This window comes from Manis pentadactyla, chromosome 9 (genome assembly GCF_030020395.1).
Source record: "Manis pentadactyla isolate mManPen7 chromosome 9, mManPen7.hap1, whole genome shotgun sequence".
In the NCBI taxonomy this organism is placed as follows: Eukaryota; Metazoa; Chordata; class Mammalia; order Pholidota; family Manidae; genus Manis; species Manis pentadactyla.
In genome coordinates this window covers 39,536,242-39,550,331 of record NC_080027.1, presented here as the reverse complement: position 1 = coordinate 39,550,331, position 14,090 = coordinate 39,536,242, and the positions used below count along the sequence as shown (strand labels likewise).

At 36.8% G+C, this 14,090-nt stretch overlaps 1 protein-coding gene and 1 pseudogene across 3 annotated transcripts in view; one reads left to right on the top strand and one right to left on the bottom strand.

Moving 5' to 3' along the window:
* The window catches only part of POLD3 (DNA polymerase delta 3, accessory subunit), a 115,289-nt gene that overhangs the window by 27,768 nt on the left and 73,431 nt on the right, over window positions 1-14,090 (top strand). For all 3 annotated transcript variants that reach the window (XR_008999209.1, XR_008999208.1, XM_057507220.1), the window contains exons 4-7: window positions 2,237-2,276; window positions 3,514-3,646; window positions 10,263-10,524; window positions 11,667-11,739. Coding sequence is in view for 1 of the 3 variants with exons in the window: in XM_057507220.1 (XP_057363203.1) it covers window positions 2,237-2,276; window positions 3,514-3,646; window positions 10,263-10,524; window positions 11,667-11,739 (508 nt within the window). In the remaining 2 variants the exon portion in view is untranslated. The remainder of the gene's footprint in view (window positions 1-2,236; window positions 2,277-3,513; window positions 3,647-10,262; window positions 10,525-11,666; window positions 11,740-14,090) is intronic.
* Window positions 868-2,213, bottom strand: LOC118934352 (GTP:AMP phosphotransferase AK3, mitochondrial-like; annotated as a pseudogene).

Below are 14,090 nucleotides of genomic sequence, written 5' to 3'. Positions count from 1 at the left end.
CTTTCAAAACGGGTACTCAAATTATACTCACTGGCAGAGTTCTCTCCCTGCCAGATGACAGGATGGCAGTGAACACTACCAGATATCAACTTTTTTGATTAGGATTAAAGAATTCTTTCAGCAAACTCAATTATTTTCCTGGTCTTTTTTAACCTGTCATGTAAATCCTTTTAGTTGCTGCACCTGCTTGCTAATTACGATTGTTACATATGTCAAGGGAATTTTCCCCAGGCATACCTGATCTATTTCCTAATAACAAAGAGTGCTTACTTTACCTAGTGCCCTGAGCTTTCTTTTATTATTATTACTTGTTCTTTCATTTCATACTCATCAAAGCAAGTCATACATTTTGAATAAAAAGAAAAACCTGTAAGTAGACCCTAAAGCACATATTTTTTAACCTGAGTAATATCTGAAAACATAAGACTTTACATTTTTGAAGTTGAAAATTCAACTTTGGTGATTTTGCAAGAATTTATAATGTCAATTTCTAATAAAATCATATCCCCCAGTACATATGTATTTTCAAGACAAAATAAGTCATTGGAAAGTAATATCCTATATACTAGTTAGTACATTTTTATATCAAATTGAAAATTCTGAGTAAAGTGAAGGTATATGTAATAACAAAATAAATACAGCATAGCATATATTGCTAGCTTATAAATTTCATGGCAACAGTGAATTTGCATCCTGCAGCTAATCTGTAAATTTAGTTCCTTTTTTTTCTGGAATTTTGTAGACATAGTGTCTCACAAAGCTGTGTATCACCGTGCTAAAGATGTCTTTTTCATCATCAGTCTTTGCAAAGCCTCTGATGAGATACTTTTCCTAAATGACATGGTTTTTTTTTTACTTTTCCAGAAAAATGAGGAAACTATCAACCACTTATGCTTCTGAACAAAAGTTAGATTACTACCAGTTGTTCTTTTAATTATGCTTTAAAAGATTTCCAAAAGTTTAGATGTTTTTGTTGTTTTTGAATTGTACACCCATAGAAGATAACTGGAGAAACACACTAGATGATTTCAAAAGATGAAACTTAGTATCTTGACTCTGTTTGGCACATCCTTAATTTCCAGAATAAAATTAGTAGAAATGAAACTAATATAATTTTCAAATAATTCATACATGCCAGTCTTAGGACAAGTAGCTCTAAATGCAAGGGCCAGAAACTTGTGCTCATCTTACTAGTTCTATTCACTTTTCCTCATGGAGAAACTGATGTTTTTGGTCTATTTGTGGAACTTTTGTTTGTAGGAAAGCATATACACAGGGCCAGATCTTTTTGGTTTCTATTCTGGAGAATGTTTCTAATACTCTTTTATTCTGGTGTTCCAGGACTCTCTCTGTGAGCTTCAGTCTCTTGACAGCCGTCTCTGGTCTGTCATCCTCATGCTGAGTCAGAGGCTCTCCAGTCAGATCACATATGTGTCCACAGTTTTTGGAAGGTTGAATTTGATGTTGTAGACTCCATTGCTGGCTGGCTGAATTTAGTGATCAGAGAGGTTTTGCTTAATGACTTTGTTTTTAGGAAATAGAAATAAATTGGGTATGCCTGGGGAAGATTCCCTCGACATTCCCTCAGAGGGCACTTTCAGATTAATCACCATGTCTATTCTGGGTTTCTGCCTTTTGAAGGGTCCTTGGAAAACCATCCAATAACCCAGCTAGACTGGGTGAAATTTTTCAGCTCATGAAGGGCCAGCCAAGTCATGACATTGTCTGGGATGAGCCTTCCTTGGTCAATGAAAGTCTTGACTAACATACCAGTTTCTGCGCCCCGAAGCATTTTGTTTCAGAGCAGGTCCCTCCTGGAGAGGTGCTTCAGCTTTTGAAGTATTTGGTGATATGTGGCGATGACACAATGCCCTTTCCTGAACTGGGTGTCCCCATGGGAGAGGCCCCAGTGTGCAGACAGGAGCTTCAGCCAGGCTGCATGTCACCCCCCTTTGAGATCCTGGGCCAGTTGGCTGGCAGTGCTGAAAGCAGGCACAGCTGCTGTTTGTTTTTTATTGTATTGATATCTATATAGTACTCCATCACTTTTTCTTAACCTGATTGAGAAGTTTTAAAGTAAGTTAAAAATAAGTCTGACTTTATTAAACTGCAACATATATCTTCAGGGGTACCTAATGTTCCTGATTTCATATCCAAGTGCAACTGAATTATTGGCAAGGGAACTTTTTGCCTGTCGTACTACCTTTAACACTAATGAAGTGTTATTTCCTTACAGTGCCACAAGGTAGCAGTAGTGAGAGAAGATAAATTGGAAGGTAAGTAAGTGTTCTATTGATTTGGGCAAGCATTTCCTCTTATGGCATCAGTGTAGGTACAATAAAAAAACCTGCCTGTAACATCTGCATACAACATATTTAGCTATTTAACTGAATAGCCATATATTCCTTTTATTAGTAGTTTCTTAAACATGTTAAAATATGATAGTGTATCTGCCTAACTTACCATTGTTAAGGCCAATAACTGCTGACATTTATAAAGCACTTTTATCACAGAATTTCAGAACTTGTAACATGCAAAAACTATCATGAATACCACATGGAACACCTTATCAACTGTAAAGACAGTCGTCTCTAAATACCATGTTGTGTTCCATAAGAGTTTTTTAGGAAGAAATTAAACAAAACTTTTCTAAAGTCAGAAAGACTTAAGGTAACTTCTAAGTTAAATTTGTCCACCCATTTCAAAACTGTTAATACTACTGTTCTATTATTTAAAAACCAGACTCAAAGGAATTATAGTAGGCAGGGTCCAAGTGGTCTTGGACCTATGTCTCAAGACAAAACCTTTATACAAAAAAGTTTGTATACAAAGACTTCTGCTAGTGGAGCCTTTTTTTTACAAAAGTCATCTCTGCTTGTCTTTAGGGTGATGGAGATGTCCACTTTTCTCTTTCTGAATGCCCACAGTGGTAGGCAAAGCAAGATTTATTCAACATAGTATTTATATTTACTCGTGTCAAACTCTGTGCTAGGCACTAGAGACTCAGAACAAGTTAGGCACAGACCCTTCTCTTGTGGAACCTAAATTTTGTTCTTGTGAATTTTTGTGTGTGTTTTTTCTCTGTAGACTTACCTGGTTAGTAGTATTTTTGTTACAGAGTTATTTTTTAAACTAAAATTGAATTACATAATTGAGTCTTCTCAGAAATTACTTATTCCTCAATTATATGCTAGAGCATAAGATTCTGACTAAAAAAAGACCATCATCGTTGTCATCAATCAATCACTAATATTTACTGAGTGTCCACTAGATGAGTGATACCCTCACAGGTGCTGTACTTAGACCTGACTCACCACCACCTACCTTGTCATAATGTCCCTATTACAGACAGAAGAGTCGATGTTATACTGTATATGTGACTCTTTGGCCTTTTAGAGCTTTTTGGACCACCACAGATTGCAAATGGTTTTAATGCAGAAGGGTTTCTTGTTAAAGTGCCCACATGCTATGAAGTTTGTGTATTAACAGACTGCTTTTCCTGTTGACTTGTAGCAGTGAAGTCCAAGCTAGCTGTGACTGCCAGCATCCATGTGTACAGCATCCAGAAAGCCATGTTAAAGGACAGTGGGCCTCTGTTCAATACCGACTATGACATCCTTAAAAGCAACTTGCAGAACTGCAGCAAGTAAGCTCCTTAATGTTCCTTGTGGGCTTCTTTACGAATTGATTTTGTAAGATGTTTACACAGTGGCTGCCTCTTAAGAGTGAATGCCAAGTCTAGTAAAACCCCATTTATCTTGCAGTAAGACACATGCCTCGTTTTATTAGTACATCATAAGGTGAAAAATAGCAGCCACAACCCATATTGAAAACCCCAGTGGACTCCCCATAAATCTATTTCTCATGTATTTATCCTGTCACTGCCACCAGAAATGTTTGTTGTGCCCCCTTGTTACTCCCTTAGCCTAGTTTCTGCTTGTTTGAATCCTACCCATCCTTCAAGAACTGGTTCACATGTCCTTCAAAAAACTATTCCTAATTTGAAACCCTTGTACCTTCCATCCAAAAGCAGTTGATCTTCTATGGCCAGGATCAGATTGTGTTCACCTTTTGTATCCTTCATAGCATGGGGTGGGGGGGTGATGCATGTGGGTTTTGGAAATTGATAGTCATGGGCTTGAGTTGTGGCTTTGCTGCTTAATAGCCCAGTGGCTTTGGGCAAATTACTTCAACTCTTTGAGCTTTGGTTTCTTTATCTTTATATTAGATATAATAATGCCTATTTTATGGGGTTGTATTGAGGGTTCAGGTCAGTTCCCCAGACATATATTGAGAACTTACTGCTTTGATAGGTACTAAGATAATTTGAATTTATTCAACAAAGAGCTAATGAGAACCTATGACATACATGCACTATAGAGTGAATATGGCCCAATACCTGCTCAATATTGATGGTCTGGTGGAAGGCAGTTATAGTACAGTGTGACAGTGCTGTAATAAGAGTAACAGTGGGAAGATGTTGGGTATGGACACTGTGGAGGGAGGAGGCAAGAGAGAGAAGGGTGTGACATCTAAGGTGAGGCCTGAAGGCCTAGTAGAAGAGGCCGGTTAGAAGGAGGAGAGTAAGAATAGAACTGAGAGAAAATATGGTGCTTGTGTATAACAACAATAGTTTCCTATGGCTGGAACTTAGAGTGAAAGGTAGCAAATGGTGAGGTAAAGACATGGAACACCTCATCAACTATAAAAAGACAGTAGTCTCTAAATACCATGTTGTGTTCCATATGAGTTTTTTAGGAAGAAAATTGAAGAATACTTTTCTAAGTATCTGAAATAGGACTCAGATTCTATGTTTTGACTGCTAGGATAAGGAGTTCAGACTTTATTCTGAGGGCACTGGGGAGCCACTGAAGGTTTTGAAGCACATGAATGAAATGGTCAGAATTTCATTATAGAAAGATCACTCTCGGTGTGATGGCGAAGATAGATCAGAAGGGAATAATACAGAAACAAGACCATCAGAGAGGAGAAGTGTTGCAGTGTTTCAGGGTGGAAATCAAAGTTATCTGAAGTAGAGTAGTGGTGTTGGGATGGAGAAGAATGAAGGTTAAAAAGTCAAACCATCAAAACTTGGATGTCTGAGTGGTTGGGGACCAGGGCACATGTGTGTGTGTCATGTGTGTTCATGGTTGATGTTCATAATGATGAATGTGTTCGAGGATGATGGCTGTGTGTCTAGCTAGGGTGCCTGGAGCGATGATGGTACCATCACTAACAAAGGGAATACGTGAGGAGGAGCAGGCTTTGGGGGAGGGAAAAATGATGAACTGGGTTGGACATGTTGAGTTTGTGAAGCCTGTGGGGAGTACAAGTGGAGGTATCCATTGCTATGGATAGGTGAGTCTAGAGCTAAGGAAAGAAACGTGGTCAAGATAGACATCTTGGAATCTGAGAAAATAGGTAACTAATTGGGCTTCAGCAGTAGATACAGTTTTACAGAGAGAATGTAGAGAATAAAACAAGGCAGAAAGTAAAACTCTAGGCCACAATTACTAGCTTTGTAATCTTGGGTAAATTATTTAACCTTGCTGTGCTTCAGTTCCTCATCAGTAAAATGAAGCTAATGGTAGTACCAACCTCCAGGGTTGTAGAGGATTAAATGAATTAATATATGTAAAGCAGTTAGAAAGTGCTTGGCACATAGTAAGCACTATTTAAGGGATGGGCAGAAAAATAGGGGCCTAAGAGGGAGCAGCCAGAGAGAAGAGGAAAGTTATAAAAGTAAATGGGATTCTTTCCGAACTGAAAAATGTCCACTGGATTTAGTCCTGGCTTTGGTGAGAGTATGTTCAGTGGAGTTACCAGATTCTGGTCAACTGAATAAAAGGGGGGGGGCATGAGGAAGTGAGACAGCATATAGGAACAATTCTAGGAAATTGGACTATAAAATGGAGGAAAAAAGAGAGAGGCAGCTAAAGAAGAATTGAGACTAAGGGAGGATAGATACATTTTTAAAGTTGAGAATGCCTTGAACTTGTATTGTTAGGAAAAAGCCATAAAAGAGGAAATGGTTGAAGATACTGGGGAAGACGGGATAACTGATAGAGCCAGGTCCTTGAGAAATAGATACAGAATTACCAAGCACAGTTTCTGCAAGTTCCATGAGAATAGGGGATGCTGTTTATTTTGTTAACCACTGTACACCCAAAATGGTGCCTGGCAAATGCTAAGCACTCAATAAGTAATTGTTGAGTGAATTAATGATAGACATTAGTTCATTTTTTCTTTAGCTCAAAAACTTGAGAGTAATAGACATACAAATATTCATTAAATAAATAAGTATAATTCTTTAGCTAAAGAGTAATAATTTATGTCTGGCATTTTTTAGGGAAGGATTACAAGAAAACAGCACCCTGATAATTATGTAAATTATTTGAATTTAAAAATCTATGTTAGCATCTAGTCATGCCTCTAAAAATCACTTCTGTTGTATCTAGTAAGTAAGCAAACAAGAGTAAAAGTGACTCAGGGTTCAAAATGAAATTTGCATAGGGACTGCTAAAATAAACACAGCAAGGAGAAATGTGGTAATAGGAAGCACTTTAATGAAACTTTACATAAACACTTAAAGTATCCTTGGTAGAAAAGTGAAGACTCTATCTCCAATAAAGTAGCTTGTCTTTTGTTCTGAGAATTATGGGCCAACTGAGATCTGACTCATTGTTTCGTGTGTTTTAAGAAGTGCTGTGACAGGAAGAAAAGTTGAAATTTTAGGATTGAGCAGATTCTTCTCTCTTCGGACATGTTCCCAACTGAACTTGGTCTCTTCTTATTGCCAATTCCTGGTCCTGACCCTAAGGTGTGGAATATAGACCAAGTGAAGGAGTTTGTCTAAGGGCCAACTTTAAATGTTGACAATGAAATAAAATATTGCTCTTTTCCTTGTACATGGAAGCACTGCAAGGCTAGAGAGGAAAAGTGGTGGATGAAAAGAAATGATTTCCGTCTGTTCTTAACTCTGATGCACAAAATATTTGTATTAATGTAGGGTTTTCTGATGTGGACCATGATAAATCAGTGGAAGATTTTTGGAGCTGTAGAATCTAGCTTTGGGGCACTCAGTGTAATGTTACACCAGAGATTGAATGATTTATCAGGGATTATTTTCCTTAGGCCAGTTAATATTCTACCAGTTAAATCTTGAAGTTGTGCCTGGTTGATTTCTAAGATAATTGCTGTCACCACATAGTCTCTTAAACTCCATCTTCTTCCACCCCAACCTGAGATACACTAAGAAGGGAGAGAAGCCAGAGACCTCATTTTCAATGACTTCAATAATCATTTTTTCAACATGTACTTCTGTGTGCCAGGTCTGGCACTGGGTACCTGAAATGCAAAAGATGAATAATATACTTCCTTACATTCAAGGAACTCTCATCTACCCACAATGATCAAAAGACTGGAGGAATAAAATGTTCTTCTTTAAGAAGACAAGTAGTGATTCTACAACAGTTTGCTACGCTGATGGACAGTGACTGTAAAGGAGTATATAGGGGGGACCTGGTATAGGGGAGAGCCTAGTAAACAAAGTATTCGTCATGTAAGTGTAGATTAATGATTAAAAAAAAAGCAGTTCCTATGTGGTGACCTCTAATGAGTTCTACACAATGATATAAAGGGCATATAAAAGTGTAGGCAAAGGGTCTGTTTGTGTTTATACAGAGGATCAAAGCCTAATTTGGCTACCCCGAAAATGAACTAAGATACGATATGAAAAAGAACTTCCAACATCAGCACTCTCGGGAAGACTCATGACAGAAGATGATCAGAAAAAAAAAAAACTCCAACAAAGATCCACGCACTGCCACAGGTGTAGATGCACTCATCCCACCAGTTCCTGGACTTGCCATGGGAATGATGAAGGAGATATCTAAGCTGGCCTGTGCATACAGTAAAACAACAAATTGGACTGGATCTATACTGTTGGAACTCAACCAAGAATTAGGAGAAGTGCAAATTGTAGCACTCCAAAATCTTACAACCACAGACTATTTATTGTTAAAAGAACATATGGAATATGAACAGTCCCCAGGAATGGGTTGTTCTAGTTTATCTGAATTCTCTCAGACTGTTTAAGTTCAGTCGGACAATATCCACCATATCATAGATAAGTTTTCACAAATGCCTAAGGTGCCTAACTGGTTTTCTTGGTTTCACTGGAGATGGCTGGTAATTACAGGTATGCTTTGGTTAGGTAACTATATTCCTATTATGTTAATGTGTGTGCACAATTTAATTAGTAGTTTAAAACCTATCCATGCTGAAGTTACTCTACAAGAAGATATGTCAAAGAAATAATCAATCTTCCCAGGTTTTCTTCTGCCTGCTACTTCTATAGCTTTTCTTCTTCCTACCTAATCACAACCTTTAAATAGAACTCGTGCCACATGTCGAATTTACCGAGTATCATAATTCTTCCAAGTGGTAAAGACACCTCAAGACAAATGCTGGGCATAGAAGCCACAGGGCATAAATCTGCAAAGAAGTAAAAAGCTAACCTTTTCAAACAATAAGGCTTCTCTCTCACTTACCAACTTAACATTTCCCTGTATGGCCCCAGAAGATGACTGGTTAGCCAGAGACAGGTAAGATTCCTCAAGGGAGGAACAACCTAAGACAGGCACAGTCGCAGGGGGCCATCTGGTGAGAAAATGGGGAGCAGCAGAGGTGAGGCTTAGAACCTCCCCCCTCATGTTCTGAGAGAAATCTTCTGCATACATAGATGTTTATTGCCCTCGTCTAGCTCGGATTAACACATAGTCTACAGGCACACACCTGATCATCTACATTTGCTCTCTTACAACACTAAACTCTGTTTTCTACCTTTATCTCGTATCTACCTACCACTTCAGCATTTTATTAAAAATAATAATAATAGAGAAATGTGGTATCCACATATAAATCAAGTTTAAAAATCAAATGAATATTGATATTTGAACTGACTGTGTATAGTTCATAATGCATGAACAAAACCGAAAGCTTCTGTGATGACTGCCCTTGCACTGTTCACCGTGTAACTTATTCACTATGTAAGAATTTGTACTCCATGTAAGAATTTCTTCGTTATGCATCAGAAGATTGGAGACTGACGAAAATTAGGCTTGGGGTGGATTAATGATTGTGCATTGAGTATTGACCCCCCCTATACAGAAATTTATTGTTGTTAACAACTATTTGATCAATAAATATGAGAGATGCCCTCACAAAATATATATATATATATATATATAAACACACTTCCAATTGTAAAATAAATAAGTAACCGGGATGTAATGTATAGCATAAGGAATATAGTCAAAATATTGTAACAACTTGGTATGGTGATAGCTGGTTCCTAGAGTTATCATGTATATAAATGTTGAATCACTGTGTTGTACACCTGAAACTAATGTAATGTAATACTGTTGTCAACAACCCTTCAATAAAAAAATAAAAATTAAAAAAAAAATGTTCTTCTTTAAGAGTTAGGAAAAGTTGGGGAACTTCGCTTTAAGAACAACTGTTGGGAAGGCTGGATTGGTTACCTTTTCACAATGTGGAGCATTGCATTATGGATTTGTGTGAAACGAGCACATCTATAGTGACTAGAGAAGAGTGCTCCCTTTAGTATGCCATGCTGACTGTTTCAAATTTATTTACTTGGCTTTGGACATACTTGTCTGGTGCAGTTAGTTGGTATTAGAAATTATTAACAATTGACTGTAAAGGACCACAGGGTATAGGAGCCCATGGCTCTGTTCCCAGCTTCCTCCATGTTTTAAAGCGGAATCCATTTGGCCAGGAGAGTTGCCAGCAAATTTGTTAATATTTAAAGCTCTTAGTTTTGATAATTTGCATATCTAACCCTTTAAGGTGAAGGTCTTAAAAATAAGAGATAAGCACTTGGTTTCTCAAGGATGGTGAAATTACTCATCTTATATTATTGTTTGGTGTATTCTTACTGTTTTGAGTTAGGATGCTTTTTACAAAAGAGAATATTCAGTATGGTATGGTAGAAGATGCCTGATTCCAGTCCTAGTTCTGTTACTAACTAGATGTATAACATAGGACAAGTCATTCAGTTCTCTCCAGTATTGTTTCTTTATCTAAATGAGAATTTTGCACAAAATAATTTTAAAAATCCACTCTAGTTCTAATACTTTCTGATTTTATAGTATTAGGGTTAGGAAGTCTTATGTGGAAAAATGAAAACTTTGAAAATAGGGTTTGGTACTGACATTAATGTAACATTTATGTCTTAGGTTTAGTGCCATACGGTGTGCAGCTGCAGTCCCTAGAGCTCCTGTGGAATCCTCATCTTCTGAAAAGTTTGAGCAGTCAAATCTTCAGGCATCAAGTGAGACACAAGCCCATGAATTGAAGACCAATGGTCATGGCCCACCTACCTCCAAACAGATTTCTCAGCAGCCTAAAGGAATTATGGGAATGTTTGCCTCTAAAGCTGCTTCTAAAACCCAAGATACCAACAAGGAAACCAAAACAGAGGCTAAAGAAGTAACAAATGTAAGTCTTCCTTAAAGATAATGCCTTTACAGCTCAGAGTGGATAACTAGAAAAGCATTAATAGTTCCAGTGGTGGTAGTTTAATTATTTAAGGTTCTGGTATTTAGTTCTAGTTTTTTTACTTCAGTCTCAATCCTTTAATTCTTGATATTCTCATCTGAAATAGTTTTTTTCTTTTGCTAATGCTTCTCACCAAGCCTTGGATTTTGCTATAGAATGGTAATTAGCCTGCCCTGTGCACATCACAAGATTGTTGTGAGACCTAGTTGAAATAATGCATGTGAGAATATGCTAAAATTATTAAGTACAAAGAATTGTGTATTAGCTATATATCATTTTGGGAACACTTTATATTCTGAGCTTTGCCACATATGCCTTCTTCCCAAGTGTATTTAACATTCTTGTTCTATTTTATGAATTTTTCTTGTTTTTCTTCATTTACTTCACTTAGTTTTTATAGTTTACTCATCTGAACTAAAGTGCATTAACTTAAGAAAAGTGTCATTAAGATACTATTAAAAAATAATCCAGAAAAGCTTAATTATCATTACTATTATTACCATCATTATCATTTTAAAGCTTCCACTTTGGAAAAGGAGGGGAGGGGTAAAGGGAGAACACTAACATTTATAGAACTAGTATGTGCCAATAGTTTGATCTTTGTTTAAATCCTCTTATAAATTCTATGAGGGAGACATTATCATCGCCATTTTATATGTGGTGAAACCGAAGCCTAGACTTTCTGAGTATTTGCCTGGATGTCATATTACTAAGTGGTAAAACCAGCATTCAGATCCACATCTTTGATTGCAAATGTAATGTTTTGGAGGTTTTCCCACATTGTGTACCATGCTGCCTCTAATCTATTTTAATTCTCTCAAAATAGTTTTTAAATTCTCAAGAAAAGTTTGTGGATAATAATTTTATAAGAACTATGAGAAACTAAGCTTTGAAGATTAACTCCATATGCTGTCTGGTCTTGATATTTTATATCTAGCGCCTATACACTTGGGCATAATAAAGTAGAAACCATATCATCATGATAGTGTGCTCTGCTATTGAAGAGATTGTTTAAGATTGCTACTTGAAGAGCAGCCTGCAGACTAGGAAAAAATCACGTGTTTTCTTTTCTGTGCTTTTAGGCATCTTCAGCAGGCAGTAAGGCACCAGCGAAAGGGAATGTGATGAGCAATTTTTTTGGAAAAGCTGCTCTAAGTAAGTGTGCTCTTACCTTCCTTGGACTAATACATTACATGAGTGTTAATATAACATATCTGAGGTGAAAGCCACCTTGTCCACTTTTTACCTGTCTAGCACATTACCGTGTCAGCACTCCTGCACCCTGATATAAATTTGCAGTCTACTGACCAATATATTGAATGGCCCAACTGGCAGTGGATTTTATGGGTGAGCTGAGTTAGTCTAGATCTCTTGCAAGGTAGTTTACTATTCTTTTTATTTCTGCTTTGAAAAGAGAATTAAATATTTGTTTCATAGGGCTCTTGAAAATGGGTGATTAAAATAAAAGGGAGGCTGCTTGGCTAAGCAGTACAGTGTTGTGGATGCTGAGGTCAGTTTGCATGGTGTGCTCATTGTTAGTTATTACCCCTCTTTCCTAAAGGGCTGCAAAAAAAGCCTTGTGCCTTTAGTTATTTTTGCAGATTACTCATAATAATGAACTTGACCTCAGTGTGAATTAGAAGGGCCTAGGTAGTAACAGCCATTTAAAAATATTTTTTGAGAAAGCAAGATCTCCTTTATTAAAAAAAAAAAATCTTAAGAATTTTTTCATATGGAAAGAACCAGTAGTTACATATTTTCATAAGTCTCCCATCAAGTACACATTCCCTGAGGGTATGTGGCAGAATACCAGGAAGAATGCAGGAGCCGCAGGATAATTATGGCACACTTTCTTGGAGCATCAGTTTTACAAAGAATTTGTGGGGGAAGCATTTTGGCACATGCCTGTGCAAGCAAAATTAGTCAGAAGTCTGCTTTCCCATGATGGTCAAATTGGTGGTAAGGAGAGGTAGGTAGGTAGTTTTCATTTGCCATAAAAGTCATCAGAGGACATTTTTGTCTTCTAAAAGTGTGTCGAAAATTTCATACTTTCTGGTTATTGGGAAGCACAATTGTACTATGGCAGGTATAGTACACAAGGAGGGCTCCCTAATTCTGTGAAATAGATCATGCTGATGTCACTGGCCTGCATGGCTGGTACTGGTCCACTGTATCCAGCTTGTGTGGTTTCTTGGTAACTTTGATGAGGTCCACATATTTATTTGTTGCTTTTTTTTTTAATGCATTTGTAACCTTAATATCAGTAAATTAAAAAATTTTTTATTCTAAAATACATCAGACATAAATATTCTAAAAAAAGTATCAAACTATACAGAATACACTTACTCGTGTGTTATTTAACAAATATTTATTGAGCAACTACAGTGTACTTGGCACTGTTGTGCACTGGTGATACAGTGGAGAAAATACAGACAAACAAGGTCCCTGGCCTCATGGCCCTTATATGCTACTGGGAGGGACAGACAAATAAATGCAGAAAGAATGAAATAGTTAATGATTATAATTGCAGAGAATAGCGTGATGTTACAGTAGAATGTAATAGAGGGAGGGGGAGAAACTGAGATAAAAAAATAGAAGTATTAAATATTCACCTGATAAAAAGAATGGCTGACAAAATTGATTTATTTAACAGATTTTTTTCAAGGCTGAATGTTTAGAGTAAGATTCTGAATATATTTACTATATTTGACATATGACAAGATCATCGCAATGAAAATAAATCTTGAGATTTGGATGAAGAGAGTTGATTACAGGGACTTGAACCATTTAAACCTTAATGATAGACAATAACAAGTGTTAGCAAGGATGTGGAAAATTGAACCCTCATATATTGCTGTGGGGAATATAAAGTGATGTGCTTGCTTTGTAGAATGGTGTGGCAATGCTTCAAAAAGATAACCAGATTTATCTAGCACTTCTACTCCTGTATCTCAACTCAAGTGAATTAAAACTGAATGTCAAACTTGTACACAAATGTTTATAGCAGCATTTTTCATAATAACAAAATAGTGAAAACAATGCAGAGGTCCATCATCTGATGAATGGATAAACAAAATGTGATACATTTGTACAATGGAATATTATTCAGCCATAAAAAGGAGTGAAGTACTGATATACATGCTATAACATAAATGACCCTTGAAACATGTAAAGTGAAAGAATCCAGGTACAAAGACCACATATTGATTCCATTTATGCAGAATGTCCAGAATAGACAAATCTATAGACAGGAAGTAGAGTGGTTGCCAAGAGCTGGTTTGGGGTTGGTAACTGGTGATGGGTACAGGGTTTTTATTGGGGTGATGAAAATGTTCTAAAATTGGATAGTGCTTATGGTTGCACAATTAAAAACCACTGAATTCTGCACTTTAAATGGGTAAGTTTTCTGGCATGTAAATTATATCTCAATAACAAAAACCTTAATGCTTTATATGTAAAAATAAAAAAAAGACAGCATTGGCAATAATTGAAAGGTCAGCATCTGT